The sequence below is a fragment of the Falco cherrug genome, chromosome 10 (genome assembly GCF_023634085.1).
Source record: "Falco cherrug isolate bFalChe1 chromosome 10, bFalChe1.pri, whole genome shotgun sequence".
In the NCBI taxonomy this organism is placed as follows: domain Eukaryota; kingdom Metazoa; phylum Chordata; class Aves; order Falconiformes; family Falconidae; genus Falco; species Falco cherrug.
In genome coordinates, this window is record NC_073706.1 from 33,846,382 (window position 1) to 33,864,464 (window position 18,083).

Consider the following 18,083-nt stretch of genomic DNA (forward strand, 5'->3'; position numbering starts at 1 on the left):
CCCAGGGCGGGAGGAGCCGTCCCAGCCCCGGCAGGCCGCAGGGGCCATTTTTAAATGCCTCTCCTCAGCGGCGGGGGGAGCAGGTGCGAAGCCCGGAAGCTCCCTGAGGCGCTGAAGTTGCGGCTCCCGCACCCTCAGGCCGACTACCCCCTCACAAACCCCGGAGTCAGAGCGAAAGAAGCACCTAAAGCCCCCTCCGACCACCCCGGGGTCACCAAAGCAGCCGTTCACCACTCGCCCCCGCGGCGGGGAGTCCCCCGTATTTAAAGGGCAGCTCCGGGCGGAGGGATCCCACCGCCGCGTGAGGTGGACCGGCACTTCTTCTCCGCACACACGGCCCGAGCCGCGGGTGGACCGGATCTTGTTTTCTCTCAGCGAAATCCCTCCGCCGCGGCGCAGCGCCGCGCTGAGCTGTCATGGGAGCGGCAGACCGCGCCGTCCCTCCTGCGCGGCCGGGGCGCGGGGGCTGGCGGGCGGCCGGGCTGTCTCTGTTGCCGCCGGAGTGAGGGGGCGGCGGGAGGGAGCGGGAGCAGCGGAGGTTGCGGGAGGGGGGCGGGCAGTGTTTTCTTTCCAGCGCTGTATCCCTCCGCGGCGGCGGGCGTGAGTTCGTGTTTGCCGCCGTGTCCCTCCGCCGCCGGCAGCGCAGGGGCAGGCGGTGTCTCCCCAGACGGGGCGAGGAGGTCGCGGGCTTCACCGGCAGAAAGAAGAAGAAACTTAGGAGCGCGGTGGCCTGCCCGCCTCGGCAGCCCGGCGGAAAGAGGGCTCCCCGCAGAGAAGAAAGAAAGAGGAGGAACCGGCGGCGACAGCGGCCCGTCCTCGCGGCCGCCCTGCGGGGTCTCTGCGAGGGAGCCCAGGGGACTCTTTCTCGCGGGGCTCGGCGGAGGGATCTCTACGCGCTTCGCTCCGTCGCCTCCCCCCTGCACCGCTCGCTGCTCGGTGCCGCCATCTTGGATTTTAATCCGCCATTTTTTTCCTCCCCCCACTCGGAATTATTTTTTATCACTATCGCCGCTTTTTTTTTTTTCTCCCCCTCCTTCGTTTTCCTCCCCCGCCGCCTTTCCCTCGCTCAGCCTTCGCTTCGCCCCCTCCCCACCTTCCTCCCCTTTTTCCCCCTCGCTCCTTCCCCTTTGATGATTCATTTTCCCCCAGCGCCGGCTGGGGCAGCGCCGAGGGACCCAGCGCGGGGGCAGCGGGGAGGTGAGTCCGTGTCTTTGGGGGGGGTGGGGGCCCTGCGAGCGAGGCAGGCGCCAGGCCCGGCCTGTCAGCGGGCGGTGCAGCGGGGGGCGCCCCGCGGCGGGGCCGGGGGCTCCGGGGGGCCGTCAGGCGGCGTGCCCGCTGCGCTGCCCCCGCCGCGGCCCGGCTGGGGCGGTGAGGGGGGGCGCGCACCGCGCAGGGCCCCGCCGCCGGGGGTAGGGGGAGGGCGGGCTGGTCGCCGCGCTGACAGCCGGGCCCCGGCGCTGCGGGCCCCGCGGGCACGGGGGTGTCGGCAGGCGGGGCCGGGGGCGGCGGGGGCCCTAGGGGGCAGCAGGGGGCCGGGGAGGGCCCGGCCCGGCCCCGCCGCGCTCCCTGCGGGTGGGCTCAGCCCCGGGGGCGAGCGGGGACCTGGCAGGGCCGGCAGTCGGCGGCGGTTCGTGCGGTCCCGCTGCGGCACTGCCGGGCCCGGCGACACGGCTCCCGCCTCGGGGCCAGCCCCAGCAGCAGCTCCGAGCCCGGCTGTGCCGCTCGCTTGGCATTACGGGCTGTTTGAGCCACCGTTCCGCGCTCGGAGCCTGCTGCAATTAACGCCTGACATCCTGGAGTGTTTTGTGATTTTTATTTTTATTGTTTTTTTATCGCGGAATACATGCTTTTAAGGAAGGGGGGAAAGCACAATCTTTGTCCGGCATCTGTATCTGAAACTTAAAAGTCATTTGATCTTCCACACGCTGCTCGCTGAAAAAGTAAAGCAGCGGGTGGCAGAGAGCCCGTGGTGTTTTGTCGAGTTGTGTCGCAGGCTGTGTGAGGATCTGAAGTGTGTAACTTGGTGTAGTTGTCTGGCGGGTTGAACTCAGCGCAGGGTGACACATATGAGGCGGCGATTTGATCGAAGTGTTTAATAGCGTAACTACGAATACATAGTGGGAGGTTTTAATCAATGAGGCTAAAATGTGTCACAGAGTAAGTTGAGACAGTCATGCCCTGTTTCTGTCGTCTTGGCACTGTAGCTGTGCGTGCATCCTCTTCTGCTTTCACTAAAGATGATCTTTTGTCTTGAATTCTTCAAGCCTTCTTCCTTGCAACTGAGGCTGTGTGAGGAAATCAAGATTTATTTGATTGAAAAACGGGGTTTGTTTACCCTGCTATTCTGTTATTAGAGCCAGACACGTACAAACATCTCTGCTTTATACCCATTTGAGTTTGCAAACTGGAAAGTAAGCCTTATTTAAAGTAATTACTTAGTGCATTGCGTATTAAATGAATAAGTGGGATGATTAAATGAATAAGTGGGATGATGTATCCTTGTATACTTGGTAACAGGACTGACAAGGCTCTTGAATACTTGTTTTGCTCTGCTAGCACTATCCTACTGCAGGACTACAATTCCCAGTATCCTTTTCACTTCAGACAGCATTGTGCTTTAATGCAACATGCCCAAATTAACATAGTAAGTGTAAGGTATGATACTTCTGGGCCAAACAGTGAATCCATAGCTGTGGTTTGAGAACGCAGAGCATTTAGGAGCAGTCCTAGCTTAAGTGCTCCTGACCTTGTCCCCCCACCCTCCGGCAGCATCCTCTTGTATACGGTGGTTCAGGCCAGGGAGGTTCGGACTTTTCTGGTGACTCCCCTGACTCGGTCACCACTTGCCTCCCCAGTGGTTTTGCTGGCACAGAGGGAGGATGGTGTGGAAGCAGGCACATACAGGCGGGGAGGCAGCAGGGCTGCTTTTGAGGTTATGCTGGTTTGAAACCTTCGTTGAACTATGGTGTGGTTTGTGCCAGCCATGGTGGGGCTCCCCTGAGCTGCTAGGTTCGGCTGAACCGGTGTAAGTCACATAGCTAAACTCTTCAAACAGCTGATGCTTTTTCTTCCCCTTTGAAAGGTTCTGCTGCTGCTCCTCCGGTACTGCATCCTCTCTTGCTCTAGTGCCCATTGGATCCTTTGCTAAACCCACTCAGCACATTAAACCAGCAGAAAAGTACCTGCTGACCCCCCTGTTGGGGTAGTGGGTTAAACTGAGTTATGGAGAGGTCTGCTGAGCTCCAGAACTGGTGGAAGTGTTTGTGTGAATTGGCAGAAACAGCAAGCTTTTGGACTGGTCTGTGAAAACCTGCTGAACGCTGGAGTTGCTGCAGTGAGCTGGGGGGGAATCATGCAGCCTTTAGGGTGCTTTGCTCAGCCCGTTATTTGGTTTCACCCTGAGCCAGCACCTAGTGGGTGGGGGGGGTGGGCGGGGAGGGAGAGGAGAAGGGGCAGGAGCTCCTGAAGCACTTCTCTGTGCATTCCCTCTCTGCTGCTGGTTCGTACTAGCACCTATTGCTTCTGTGCCTGCATTGTACTTGGATTAGCATCCTGATTGACACACAGAAATCACGTGGCAGCGAAGGGACTGGCACAAGGGAAAGTGGCAGTGTACAGACTGAGCTATGGGTGCGGGGCTGAATCCTGGGTTTGGCTCCGGTTTGAATCCACATGTGCTCTCACAAACCCCCATCCTGGGGCTGGAGTTCTGCAACAGTTTGAACTGACAGGAGCTGGTAATTTTGACACAGCCTTACAGCCTCCCACGTGCTGCTGTTAACCCCTGTCCAATTCTTCACCGAGCTTATTCTGAGAACTAAGCAGCTGAAAAGAAACATCCAAAAAACATTTTTTCCCCCTTGTTTTTCTGGTGGTTTAATTTACTGAACCAGCTTATCCCAGGGGCAAAGAAAGTCAAAAGTGGGTATGAAATCAGGTGGCTGAAGTAAGCATCTGCAGGGGTGGGACTGAAGTAGCATTTCCTAGGTAGCTTTTGTCCTGTTGAGGAATCACACCCTCAGCTCCAGAATCTTTGAAGTCCTGTGGGACTGCCTGGCCTGTCTTTGAGGTACAGCTTTGACTACACGGATTATGGGGAAGTAAACTCCCAAATACCTTTTCTTTTTTTTTTATTTTTTTTAATTTTTTTTTTTTGGTCACCTCCTGTGGTTGCAAAGACCTCTGTTCCATGCCTGGTTTTGCTGTGTTTTAGTATCATCGATAATAATTTGTAGTGTAACATACAACGTTAGGTTTCTGTTTGAAGTGACACTGTACCTTGGCTTCACACCCTCTGTGAGCCAGGAGCATCCTATGCCTCCCTTTCCTCTCTGGCTTAATGGCACTTGTCTGAGCTGTCAAAAACAGTAACTGAAATAAGATTTGAGGCTGTTGAATAACTCCTTAAAGCTGCGCAATTTTTCATTTCACTTTGACTTTGTTCAGAGTCTTCTGTGGTCTTAGAAACTTAAACATGGGGGTGGGTGGAATTTTTTTTTCTTCCTTACCTGGATGCAGTGGCTGTAGGAAATAGTCTACAGCCTAGTGATTCTATAGAAAACCTGGTTGCATGATTCTGCTCTGCTTCCCAAATTCCAAGGTCTGTTGCTTTTTTTAGAACTATCAATAACGAAACTTGTATCTTTTTTCTTAATATCACTGATTTCTCCAGAAAAGCTGAGGCTGTGGTCATTGGGTCTTTTTTTTGTGTGTCCTGTATTTGCCTTAGGCCACTGTCTTGTTGAGGAAGACTTTTTGCAGCTAATTTTAAAAGAAAGCACCAAAATAAACAAACAAAAAAACCCAAAACAAAACCCCAAAACTGGTTTAGATGTTTGAGTTCTTAAACAGAAATAAAAAAGAAACCCTATTTTAGAAGGAAGTCCTTTGGCTGCCTGTGTACTGGAGACCATAGGGAAGAGGAGGATGACCATGCCTGGGAGGAAACCTCCTGATCCTGATGTCTTTGCCTGTGTCCTGGAGAGGGATGAACAAAATCCACTGTCTCTATTTAGAAGCTGTCCTTGTCCTTTAAGTAATAAATATATACAAAAACTGTCTTACGGAAGACTAAAATAAATGATACTTGAATTTCTTATGGTTACTGATGTATGTGTTTCTGTGGCTTAGGGTTTTATTGATTTGATTTTTGTTCAGCTTTTTTCCCCCCCTCACAACAAAACTTTTCTGAATTGATAGATTTCAGAGATGAGAGCCTAAAACCTGGGAGGCTCAGACAGCTTTTGAGATCCATTTTAACCGCCATAGAATTTCTTTACTCAAATTCATAGGTATTTACTACACTTCCCAGTATAAAAGGACTGAAGCTTTCCATGTGTGATATAAATGTGAATGGTACTGTTTAATCAGTCTGGTAAACACATGGATAAGTCTGGCTTTGTGAGCGTATTACATGATGACCGTGTTAATGATGTTTGTGCTTCAGTTGTTGATTGGTGCTTCTGAATGTTACAGAAATGCAAATAATGCTCACAAAGTGTATTAATAGGTTTAATAAATTTAGAACCAGGTAAATGAAACTTGAGTTTTCATTTTTGAGGGCACTTCTGCAATGAAATGTTAAACTCTTCAGTGAGAGGTGCCAAATGTGATTGAGCTACTTTTTGACATTTGAGGAAACGTGCCTGTAAAACTACCATAATAGAATTATAAAAGGCAGTATAGTTCTAACGAGTAGTAGTGTAATTAATAAAGGGTTAAAAAAGCAATGTGGATATTTGCATGGAAATAAAAAAGGTCCCTTGGAAGCTGTAGTTGTGCTGGTAAACTTCACAGTATAGATATACCCAAAGTCATAAATGATCCATGGGTGATGCTACATTATATGATGGTGGAGCCCTTTAGCAGGAATTTCAAAGTATGTGGAGGTGGAATATGTTCCTTTTTTTTCTTGAATAGGAAACTGGTGTTCATGTCTTACTTGTCTCTCTCTGTTCCTAAAGGACTTGTCAGCATGAGGCTGATGTAGAAAGTGTTGAGAGCAAACCTCACCTGAAGATGTATTAAGGAACACGGGGTGATGAGTGGGGCACCTCTTGCTCTCTTTTAGGTTATCTGTTGGCACTAGGAGCTGTGGTATTCACTGGGAAAGGAATCCTGTCTGCTGGTTCTGGCTTTTCACACTACCCCTTAAAAGCAGCGTTTGTCTATTGGGAGAAGGAGTAGAGGCTGAAGAAGCACAGTTGCAGTCTTCAAGTTTGTCATCTGGCTGGTATTAGAAAGTAAAAGGCAGCAGTAGATGGAGACAAAGATTGTCTTGCTTGCTAGGCTCAAATAAATGGTTTTTCACAAGAATATTTGCTAGGCGAATGACTTGATTTTGCTTGGGAAGGACTTCTGTTGTCATCTATATCAAGGTACTTTGCAGCAAAAGTGAGTATTTTTCCTAACGAAGTATATACTAAGAGTATGGTTTGAGTGTTTTTCTGTGGCCACATTCCTCCTTACCTTTGCTATGATACTTCCCTTGTCGTTACTGTATTTGTTAGGGAGAAGTGTGTTAGCAGAGATAGTACTCACCCTTCCCCAACTGGACTGATGGAAGATCAGTTTCCTTCTTTGTTCAGAGTACGCCTTTTTCCAGCTGGAAGTGTAGCTACTGTACCTCTTAGTTGTCAGAAGTGCTGCTGTATTGGATGTTTTTCCTCCAGATCGTTGCATCCAATACAGTAATTGCCCATGGTCTGACTTCATGGTTGACTTTGTTTGCCTGTACTGCTCCCAAACTGCATGTGGCGCGCTGTGGAGTATAGTTGCATCCTGGCTTACAAAGAGACCGAGGCTGAATTTAGTGGAAGTCTTTGATGTAGTTTTCGTTTTAATGCTGTTTATTACCACTGTTAGAAAAACAGGGAACAGAGTTTAATTAAAGTATGTAGAGCTGTAAAAGTAATTAAGCAGAAAGAGGGAAGATTGGGTTTGTCATTAAGTGTTTATGTGGTAGTCAGTCAGTGGCAGATCTTCATGGGATGGCTGTGTTCTGAAAGAAGTTCAGGTGGGGTCCTTAACAAGAAAGTTTTGGGGTTTTATTTGGGTTGTTTTGGGTTTTTTTCCTTTTTAAATGTATGTTATCAGGCAAGCTCTATGATGGACCAAAAAAAAAAAGAAGCAAAACAGTTTAGTGTTGCCTAGTGCAGGTTTAGCTCCGAGATTTCCAGGGGTCGTTTTTAGAGGTACTATGTAAAAATCTGTGGTTCTGCTTATAGCTGAATGCAACGAATAGGGTTTTCCCAAGCAAATTTTCAGTCCCTGGTTTGTTTTCTGAAGGCTGTATCTAGTAACTTCCTAAAGAATTTTTTCATTATGCAGAGCAACTTTTGCATTCTGGTAGTCTCAGTTAAAGATTGCTGGTCCAGCAAAATAGACATTTTAAACTGTTGTTGTTGTTGTTTAATCTTGAGGTCAAAGCCAGTCACCACTTGGCACTGGCAGCAAGAAAATTCCTTGTCCACTGAAATTGTCTCAATTCTTTTTCTTTATATTGAGGCAGTAGTTGAGCCAGCTTTTCCTCAGTATGATTTGTTATATTTTTGTCAATAATCTTACTATCCTTCTTTGACAATTTGTAAAACTTTTTAAAACCTGCAGACTTCTGAATGATAGTTCTATGAAAATGTTTGAGCCAATGTATCTATTAAAGTCACTTACCTACTGTTTTTCTCTAATACCTCAATCTTCTGAATCTTTTAAAGCGACTTAGTTAGTAATCGTCTGGCCATAAATATTTCTGTAGCTTTAAATTCCTCGGTTATGAAGTTGTCTAACAGAAATCAGTAGTTTGCTACTCTTAACTGATTAAAAACATAATTTCTACAAAAGACACTGTCAAAACTTTTGTTAGTTTGTTGCAGATTTCTTAGCAGATTGAAATGCCTGTTAGGTGGTGTTATCTGCTGGGAGCAGAGCATGAATGTTCTTTTTTATATTACAGTAAAAAGAAAAGGTATGCTTTGTTTCTTTATGAGGCAGCAGTAGGGAGGACGATTAATTAAAACCAAATAAATTAATTACTAATGCATAAATGTAGTTGTAAAATAATTGTTTAAATCAGCATTGGATTTTTTCCTGCAAGTTACACAGAGTGAGACACAACTGTGTACAAAAGCATTAGTAACTTTCTTCTAGTTATTTATGCAGAAGGCATTGAGGCTACAGACAAAAACTAGCATGTGATTTGCTGGCCACTGTAAAATTTCAGCTCTGTTTGTGACCCCACTTACTACTGGCCCATTGAGCCAGGTGTGTTGTGACTGGGGCTTTTTTTTGTTCCATGGAACAGTAAAAGTAGCCTGGGCCCTCTAGATCATCATTGAGGGTTTTTTGAACTCTGATTTTTCAGTAAAGGTTTAACATCTTTCCCCTACCCCCATTCCAAAAATGTTGTCATTTTTCTGATTGCTTTTCTTTTTCCTATTGTTTCTTTAACTGTGTTCATCTTTAGTTCCTGGAGGATGTTTATATAAACGTCATTCTTTGCTGTAGAGTTCCAAACAGGTTACAGGTTTCATTTATTAGGAAATAAAATTGTAATTGGGTGTGTTTGAAAATACTCAATTTTTGGTGTAACATAACTGTGTGTCTATTTATCCATGTGTATGTATGCCTATATAAATATATAGGTATAATATGTGTATAGTCCAGCTCTTAAACTGCTATGGACAGCTCAATTTTATCAGCTTTAGAATTCTGTCTTTGCTTCCAGATGTGATTGTAAGTCATAGGACAATACTTCACCTGTGGATATCTGTACTTGCAGCAGTTCACTGTACTAGTGCTAATTAACTGCTTTTCTTTCTTTCTAATACAAATGCAGATCTCAGTCTTTCCCCCATCCCCTTTTTCTTTCTTTTTTTTTTTTTTTTTGTTGTTGTTGTTGTTAAAACTGTGTCTTGGAAACAGTTTCCCAGTAAGTTCTAATCATGTTTATGTTTTGCTTCTGGTAGGAATTGGAACTGAAATTATTCATCCACTTCTCCAAGCCTTTTGAAAAGTGACTAAATGCAACTGAGTCAGATTGTCTGTGGGAATGAAGTGGCTGGGAGAATCCAAGAACATGGTGGTGAATGGCAGGAGAAGTGGAAGCAAGTCGTCTAATGACCATGCACAGAATCAGACCAAACTGCAGCATGCTGGAAAGGAGAATCCGAAGACGGGCAAAAATGGAGTTGAGAGAAGGTCTAGCAGATGTATGTACATGTTTATGGGGCTTAGCGCTGTATGTCATTCACCTTATCAATTTGCAAGTCAGGCTTCAGTCTTGTCTTCATGAAGGAGGTCTGCATTCAGCGTGTAGCTATCGTCAGAAGTATTAATCGTGTTTGTATTTGTTGGATGTGTTAACTCACTTCAGGTATATAGATCTCTTCAGATCAGTCCAAAAGTTAAGTGAAGAAAAACTGTATAAGTATAAAATACACGATTGGCATGAAGTGAGAACTAGTGTGATTGGAAGTGGATGATAATGTAATTTGAATTAGTAGCCCAACTTTTAGTAGGTGTGCATGTAAAAGTAAATCCCATTTTGAATGAAGTCACATATATTGATAGTCATTGTGAAATGGTTTTAAGGAAGATGGATTTTTATTTTTACTGTTGGTCTGGGCTAAATATAAATTCAGTGTAAGTCCCTTATTCAGATTCTGGGAAAATCAGGTTTGAAATTTTCGCATTTATAGGTCAGAAACTTGAGAGGCAGGCATAACTGAACTGTGTAGTCTGGAAAGGTGCTTGTAGTGGGGGAGGGGAAGAGAGAAGGAAAGCAAAATTAATTGAGACACCCATAAAATACATTCTAAAATAACTTTCTCCATTAGCTACTACAAAAATGAACGAAAGCAAGAGTGAAAAATTAACTGTGCTCTTGCTTCTTGAGATATCATATATCTCCCTTAAATGTTGTATATTGTTTGTCTCCCAACCCGTGGCTGTCTGTCCATGAGCATAGCTGGACTTTGTAACATTCCTTAAACAATATCTAATATATGCTCTCTTGTTTGCAGGTAGCGGTGCTTCAGGATTTGAGGGTCAAAGTCGTTATGTGCCTTCCTCTGGAATGTCTGCCAAGGAACTGTGTGAAAACGATGACCTAGCAACTAGTTTGGTTCTTGATCCCTATTTAGGTTTTCAGACACACAAAATGAATACTAGGTAACTTGTCTTTATTTTTCTAGAAAAGATTTCATCTTCTTAGTTGATGTAAGCAGAGCAAAACTATGGAATTTCTTGCATGTTTGTGGAAGTCTGAATAAATAGCTATTTGTGAGTAGCTGCCGCCTTTAAAACGGAATTGCATGTGAAACTGGAACTCAGAGCTGTGTGGCAGGGTGCATTTGTAACGCTGTCATAGGTCTTTCTGTTAGCCCTCATGTGTTTTTATGCTGTAGAACAGGTTGTTGGCAGACACTGTTTCCTAGCTTAAACAGTTAAGTTAATCATAAGTTTTAAACCCTTAGTCCTTTGAAATATTTCGAAGACGGAAATTAGTGTTTGGGGACTTTTCTGTTTATTTCATGTGCCTGGGTGCTCCCCCCACCCCCCTTACTTGTAGGACATCACAAGAAAAGTGCAGCTCCTGAGCACTTCAGTGTTGGTGCCGCTTGATTTTAAGTTCTTGCAGACTCATGCTAAAGGAATGATACTCAGACATGTCTGCATGTATAAGATAAATTAATGTGCATGCTGGGAACTTGCTTAAAAAAAGAATCGCATATACTTTTGCACCGTTATGCACTTGTCTGAATACTTATGGTCTAAATTCGGTGTGGCAGTAAGGTTTAGTTGTTGCATGCTTCTTCCTGTTTTATAGACATACTGCTGATTGTAAGTATATTCTGTAGATCTCTATTAAGCTTTTGTTTGTGTACAAGATCTGCATTGCTAGCTTAATGGAGAAGCTGTATGTAAGTGGTAAGTTTCTAAGGACAGGAACGGTGTGCTTATTATTGTACAATAATAAGAGCTGGGGTTTCCAGGCCATACATCATGGGAAACAGGCTGCTCAACCCTTCAGACTGTTGCTGTGGCGGTTTTTAAAGAAGAACAGTTTACCTGCAGAGCATGGTCACATAACCAGAGTAGCACTTAGGTAGATTTTTGTATGTATGTATGTAAAAAGCAGATTGCCTCAAAAATGTCTACTAGATTAATTGGTGGTGTCACGTAACATAAATGGTTGCTGGTATAACCTGACAGCATGAGTTGCACATGAAATTGCAGCAGAGTGGTCCTAATCACTGTAAAGACTTGCTCCAAAGAGATTTTTTTTTTTCTCCCCACTGGAGACTGCAACATCTGTCTTTGAGGAATGCTTGAGTTCTTCCTGTTGCGTCCATGCTATTGCATTGTGCAGTATTGCATTGTGCTATTGTGTTGTGCCTCTGTGCTCGCACATTGTGCCCAAAGCTGTGGCCAGGTAGATGTTCTTACAGTTCAGAGTGTCTTTGTATTTCCTGCAGTTAATCAAGCTAAATATATATGCTCAAAAGACTGTTGTTGTTGTGTGAATGGTAGTCTGCAAGTTATGCACGGGTAGTTAATTCGTACGCTTTTTATTAAGGAAAAGATGTATTCATTGTTAAATAGTTGGAGAAGCTACTTTCATAAATGTTTTCTGCTGATATGTTTTGAACACCTAAAATACTACTTTAATTACTAATTTGAATCAAAAGACTACACAAAGGCTATCATCATGTATTTCTTCCTATCCCAGACTTGGAGAACAGTTACAGGCAGCCTTCAAGGACTGTAGTTAATAATCTTGGAGCACTATGGGAAATACTTAGGTGAGGCTTGCAATTCCTACCAGAAACATGTCTTCTTGGCTCTTTCATAATGTCCTATTGAGAGAGTTTCTATTGTTGCAATGAGTGAAAATAAAGGCATCAGCATAGTTCTTGTTTATCTTTTTGATACGGTGATGACATCTGCTTGTTACTGTACCTGTGACACTTAGGTCATCTTCATTCCATCTAGTAAACTGTAGTCTTTCTAGAGCTCCTGAGATATTGTTCTTGTATGGCTTTCAGGGAAGGTGGGGGGAAAGCAATACAAAAAGACTGGAGTGTTTACCAGATGCCAGCACACAAATACGTGACTGTAGTAGAAATTAAGATTTACAGCTTATGTTTGGGCATCTTCTGCTTCAGTGTGATGAGGTCGTATTAGTTACATAGTTTGTGTATTGAGGTGCACTTAAAATGAAACAGCCGTGTGTGATGGCAAGCAGCTATTTCCTGTTCCCTTCTGCCTGGTCTGAGGATGTGCTGTGAAAGGGACAGTGCCACCATTCTGCTTTTACGTGTTTCCAACAGCAGAGGTTTGTAGTTTTGTAACGAGCAGCCCTGCATAAGTTGATGACCACACTGAATTTGTACTTTAGCTTACTCCTGGAAGCCAAGTCTGTATTTTTGTACTTGTCTTCTATATAAGCACTTTCTGTATTTCATTTGTTCCTGTAGTTGAAGAATTTGTAAAGACCTTTTGTTTTGTCTAGAGTATATTGATTAGAGGAAAAAAACCCTCGTAACTTTCTAGTAAAATACCTAGATTATTGTTGGAATGTCTTTGTTTTCCATCTTCTTTATACTGAATTAGTGATCTTATGGTAGAATGGTGACGAGAACATGATTGTTATTTTTCTTTTTTTTTTTTTTTCCTGGAGCCGTAGCTATAAAGTCCTGCAATTCCTGAATGCCCTCTGTCTTGGGAATTGGGCTGTTAGCTCTGTAAGCTGTCAAGTCAGTAGTGTCTGAAAGAGCTGAAGACTAGTTCTGGAAAGATTACAATTGGATTCCCCACTGAGTTTGTCCAGTGTTCCTCTGAAATACCTTCTTGTCACCAGGGATTTGATGGACAGCATAAAACGTAGCTCTGGAAACATTTTCAGTAGCTTTACCCACAAGTAACTTTTTCTTTTCATCATTTTGGATTTGCAAGAGAAAGCAGGTTGTCTTCAGAGCTTCTGGCCCTCTCTACAGGCCTTGTGGTCATTCTTTCATCAAATTGGTAGCTCTTATCTCGACAGAATAGCAGATTAGCAATTAATAAAAAAAACCCCCACACCCATATGTTAAGAAGCATAATCTTGTCAAGTATAGCTGCTCTAAGAGGTTTTGTTGCTTCTTGTACAAATCCTGTTATATCAGACCTTTTTTTTGTGACAAAGGCTATCCTGGCTGTAAGATTTACTTAGTCTTGCATGCTTGTCCTCTTTGTAAAAACAAAACTAACTTTGCAAGCTATACTTCCTGGGTTGAAGGTTGTCTAACACTAGATACTAAGACTGACACTTGTAAAAATCCAAGTGAATTTTTGTTTATCTTGCCGTCTTTTATTTTCAGATGCTTTTCCCCAGGCTGAGCACTGAATCTTGAAGTTGCGTGCCTCAGTGGCTAATCCAGTCTTTACTATTGTGGATACAAATGTGTCAGCGTTTAAATCTTAAGCCAGACTCCTGATCATACTGCTGCTGTTACCAGTCACTGTTGTTTCCTGGTTCCCTAAAGCACAGACAGCATCATGCTAGGGAATCTGAGAGCAGTTCCAATGTCTTTTGAAATTTGCAAGGGATTTAGGAAGTCAAATGCATTGTCAGTTGGTTTAGGGGAATCGAGGGGTGTTTCCTAACTCTGTGTTGCTGCTTTCAGTGATGTTGCAAACAGGTGTGTGGTGCAGGTGGTTTTGTCTGGTAACACGAGACTAAAGGACTAATAAGCTTTAAGAATTTCTATGTTTTCCATAGCAAACATGAAGTGTTTGGGGATGATGTATGGGGAAGCTGCTTTCTCTCAACACTGCACCAAGAACAGTTGCTGGCCTTGGTGTAAACTGTCAGTCATTCCTGAACTTGACCGAGTACATCAATTTTTGTCCCTTTAGAATCACTGTTGAGCAATAAAGACAAAAAAGGCAAAGTGGTTCCATATTACTTGTATTCGTGGGTCTGTGCTGAATCTCTTGTGTGCTCCTTAGCTCATTTCAATATAATAATTAAAGGGCTCGGTATTCGTCTTGAACTGTGGTGTTTGGAGGTAAAGCAAGTTATGTGGCTGTATACTTCAACTTAAGTGTTGTGGCATGATAGAGGTACTGGATTAGAGGTACATAGCTGTTACATGGCGACACCCTGTTTCGAAGTCAAGGTTTTACATTCTTCAGACCTCTGTGTTTGTATACTTTCCAAAATGATTTTGTTTGACTTTTGTGTAAAATCTGCTTGCTTTCTTCTTTTTTTTTTCTTTTTTTTTTTTCTTTTTTTCTGATAACTTAATTTGGTGAAGTCCTTTAACTTGCTCCTGGTTGTCTTCCTTCACTGTGTGTAATCACACACAGTGATTACATTGGACCTAACTGTTTTGCTGCTGCTGAATGTTTTGAATTTAAAAAAAAAAAAGAAAAAAAGATACACCAAACTGTGCCCCTCTCCTAACCAACACCCACCACCTTACTCTTACACAGTTTTTCTACTTTCACCTTTAATTTCAATAAATAGTGTTATAACTCCAAAGGATGGAGTGGCTTGCATCCTGTAGCCATGGTAACTGCTAAATTAAATTTACTACATGGAGTGTCAGAATAGGAATGAAGGAAAGTGTTGGGGCTTTTTTTGTGTCCCCCATATGTATTTCGAACCCACCCACCCCTATTTATTTGCTAACCATATTAAGGAGAATGAAATGACATGGTTATTAGAATTTTCTTTATGTCTGTTCTAGACTGTATTGTAGTTTTGACCACAGTTGTGTGTGTAGTTTCAGTTCAAGAAATTTAAGTAATGTGGATTACTTTCATCGTTAAAAACGACATTTTGAACTTTGGCCTTTAAAGAATGTGGGTTTTTTTCCAGATAACAACACTGGAGATTAAGCACAGAACGCGTTGATTTTTTAATATAAGTAGATTCTAATTAAGATACTTGTACTACAAGGTTGGGCGGGGTGGGAAGCCAAAATGTATATCAACTAAATCAATTGTTTCCACTTATTATAAGAAGATTATTTTCAGCTTCTGTTGTGTCTTGAATGCTTAACAGCCTTGCAGTTTCAGCTTGTGTGCTGAATCTCTAGTATTAGATGAACAGTAACTTGCTGTCTTTCCATAGCCACTTAAATAAAAATACCCAGACAAAGTGCCTGTTGTTAGGAGGTTAATGGGATGCTATGTTTGATGAATTCACTCTTCTTGATGTTCCCTAGTCAGAAGTTAAGAAAGAGGTTTAGAAGTATAACTCTTTTATCATGCACTGGTATGCTAGATGGAGTTCCGTACTGGATCTCTTGCAGGATCAATTTATCCTTTTTGTTCAAACTCACTGCTCTCAGTGACTAAGACTGAGCAAGGTACTGTGCTTCTGAACTTACCAGAAACTCTCCTTTAACTTCCTTTATAGGCAAGCATCTCACTGACCTTTGGCTTTATACCTTGGAGTTTCAAGATTCTTTAAGTATTTCCGAGGTAAGAGAAACTTGAGAGAGAGAGAGAGAGCTTTGCTTCCCCCAGCCATTTTCTTACGTCTTCCTTATTGAGACCACCTCAGTTTGCCCTTAACTACTGGGATAAGCTCATCTTCTAGCTGATTTTGAGATTGCAGTAGCGATAGCTTTTTTGGATCCTGTTGACTAGGGAAAAATAAGTATTTCCTAGGAAAGTGTGAAAAGTTTCTGTTCTGCAGCTTGTCAGGAAGAAGGGCTATTATTATTTCTTTAAAGATGCAGTGATAGCTGAGTTTTTCATTCTTGGCTTACTTCTAACAACAGACTGTTTTGCAGCAGACTCCGTGTGAGACCTGACCCCTAAAGCTGTTTGTAGGGTGGCTCAAGGGGTCTGTGCCTGTGAGCAGATTCAAATACCAGTGTGTCTTGTTCAGTTTCCGTGATTGAATCTGATAAAGGTACTGTTCATAGGAGCAAACCAGAAATCTGGGTAAACAATTCTGACTTTAGTCGTTTCTCTGTTTAGAGACGGGGTTGGCTGGTTTGTTTTGTTGGTTTTCTTGTGCTCTTTCCATCTCTCGATTTCTCTTCTTTGAACTGGGATCTTATTTCACTGACACTTAAAAGCCAGTTTCTTTGGCTCAGTTTATAGATATATACATTTAGCTGTGGGGTCTTTTCAGGCTGTCTTCATGGTGGTGCTCAAAAACAGTCATGTAGATTCTTCTAACAGATGCATAGATTTTTTTTTTTTATTGTTGTGTATAAATGAGGAGGCTGTGTAACACCAACATGATCATATTTAAGGTTGCTTCTCAAAAGTGATTGGCTTTTTTGGTAGTTAGTGCTGGGAAAGACTAATGAATAAACTGCTATTTCATGATACTCCTGGGAGAAGTAAAGTGTCTTATCATCAGACCCTCAAATTCTTAAGGAACACTTGACTTCTCGACTTCCTTGGTATATTGGCTTCTTCAGTGTCTCAAATCAGAAGGTACCTTTTAAAGTATATATGGAGATACACCTGAGAAAGTACTGAAGATTTCACAGGAGTCTGGTGCAGTATTCTGGATTAGCTCTTAAACTTGATATGCTCTCAGTGCAGTTTGCACGTGCTGTTGAGCTGTAAATAACTCGCAAACTCAGGCTCACGGTGCAAAGTGTTGTTCTGTTTCACTGGTGTGGGAACCCTTGAGGTGAAATGCTGTACATGATGTTGTTTTCCAGCGTCTTTCCACGTACTGGTGGACACTTGCTTGTTTGGATTCCTGTTTGGCTTTTCTCATTGTCTCTGCCTCGTCACCATGTAAAGAATACTGGTATACTGGTATAGCATTTTGATAGAGGTACTACAGGTGGTACTTAGTGCTAATTTTTGAACCCTTGAGTGCTGAGAGTTGTGTTCTTTGGAAAACCCAGTTCCTGTTTCAAGTTTCAGATGCCTGGCATACAGTGTAACGTTCATCTGACCTTTTCGCATTTCGGGGGTTTTACAATCTCTTCACCCCCTTCCAGTATCCAGCTGCCTTTTTGGCCTTTTCAAGACTTGGGTTTACACTAACTATTCTGCTTGTCAAGAATGATGTTGCATGAGTTTCTAGTAAACATTTAAAGGAATTCCACCAGCAGTGTGGGATGCCTGAGACAAGAACCTGTAGAAACACCTACTGAATGGGATCAGTGGAGGTATGCGAGTGACTTACAGGGTTGGGGCCAGGTTCTCAGCTACCCGAGGTGGCTAGTCAGGCGGACATCCAGTCAGTGTCTGAGAGTAGTATGCTGTGAAAGACCAGAATAGCTTTGGGGCTATAAGAAGTGTATATAATGGCTAGGACATGCAGGGTGTTGATTCTTTTTCTGTAGGTCTTGAGAGCCACTGTTTAAGCATAGCATTTGCTCTACATTTTTTTCCTCCTTTTTTTTCCTCCGCTGGTGGTTGAGTGGAGATCCTGCTTTCTTTAGTTTAGACCAAGCTTCTTTGATGATACACAAGTATGCTTATGTCTGTCTGCACTTCCGTTGCCTGTCTCAGGTGCTAATGCAATTTTGAATGTGATGAGTTTTCCACCTATCTTTGCTCCTGCGGGTCACTTAGCTAAAAAGATGGTGCATTTCAACATATACATAGAATGTAAGGGAGAGGGCAATTGTTCGTTTAGCCCAGCAAGAGCAGAAATAGCTGAAGATCAATTTCTGCTGTAAAACCTGTGGCTTTTCCTCCTGTTATGTTTGTGGATAAAGACGTAACAAAATGTTGGCCTGTCATGTTGTACATATTGCTGTGCTTTGTACTTCTCACGATGTAAGTACAATTGAGTGTTGAGAAAACTGTTTCTGATGAAAACTGAAAACGAGAGCAAGTCCTATTCTGAAACTAGTCAGGTTCAGTTCAGGCTGTATCATTTTAAATTCCCTTAATATCTGAGGAAGCTCTGTGAGTTATGACTGTCAGATCTGGGAGAAGTCTTCCTGCTTTGGGGAGAACCGGGAGACACACTTCTTAGAGCTGACTGGCAAGTCAATGGCGACTTCGCTGTGCTACAGAACAAAAATAATAATGACCATGTCACCTGTAGTCTGGAGGGAGTTTTCTTCCAGGATGAGGTCTCACCAGCTTGTTAGGCATTTTGCTTT

At 43.3% G+C, this 18,083-nt stretch overlaps 1 protein-coding gene across 1 annotated transcript in view; it reads left to right on the plus strand.

Moving 5' to 3' along the window:
- The first annotated feature begins 570 nt into the window (after nt 1-570).
- The window catches only part of KMT5B (lysine methyltransferase 5B), a 29,357-nt gene continuing 11,844 nt past the window's right edge, over nt 571-18,083 (plus strand). The window contains exons 1-3 of the mRNA XM_055721662.1: nt 571-1,197; nt 8,964-9,206; nt 10,020-10,167. Coding sequence (XP_055577637.1) covers nt 9,047-9,206; nt 10,020-10,167 — 308 coding nt within the window. The 5' untranslated portion in view covers nt 571-1,197; nt 8,964-9,046. The remainder of the gene's footprint in view (nt 1,198-8,963; nt 9,207-10,019; nt 10,168-18,083) is intronic.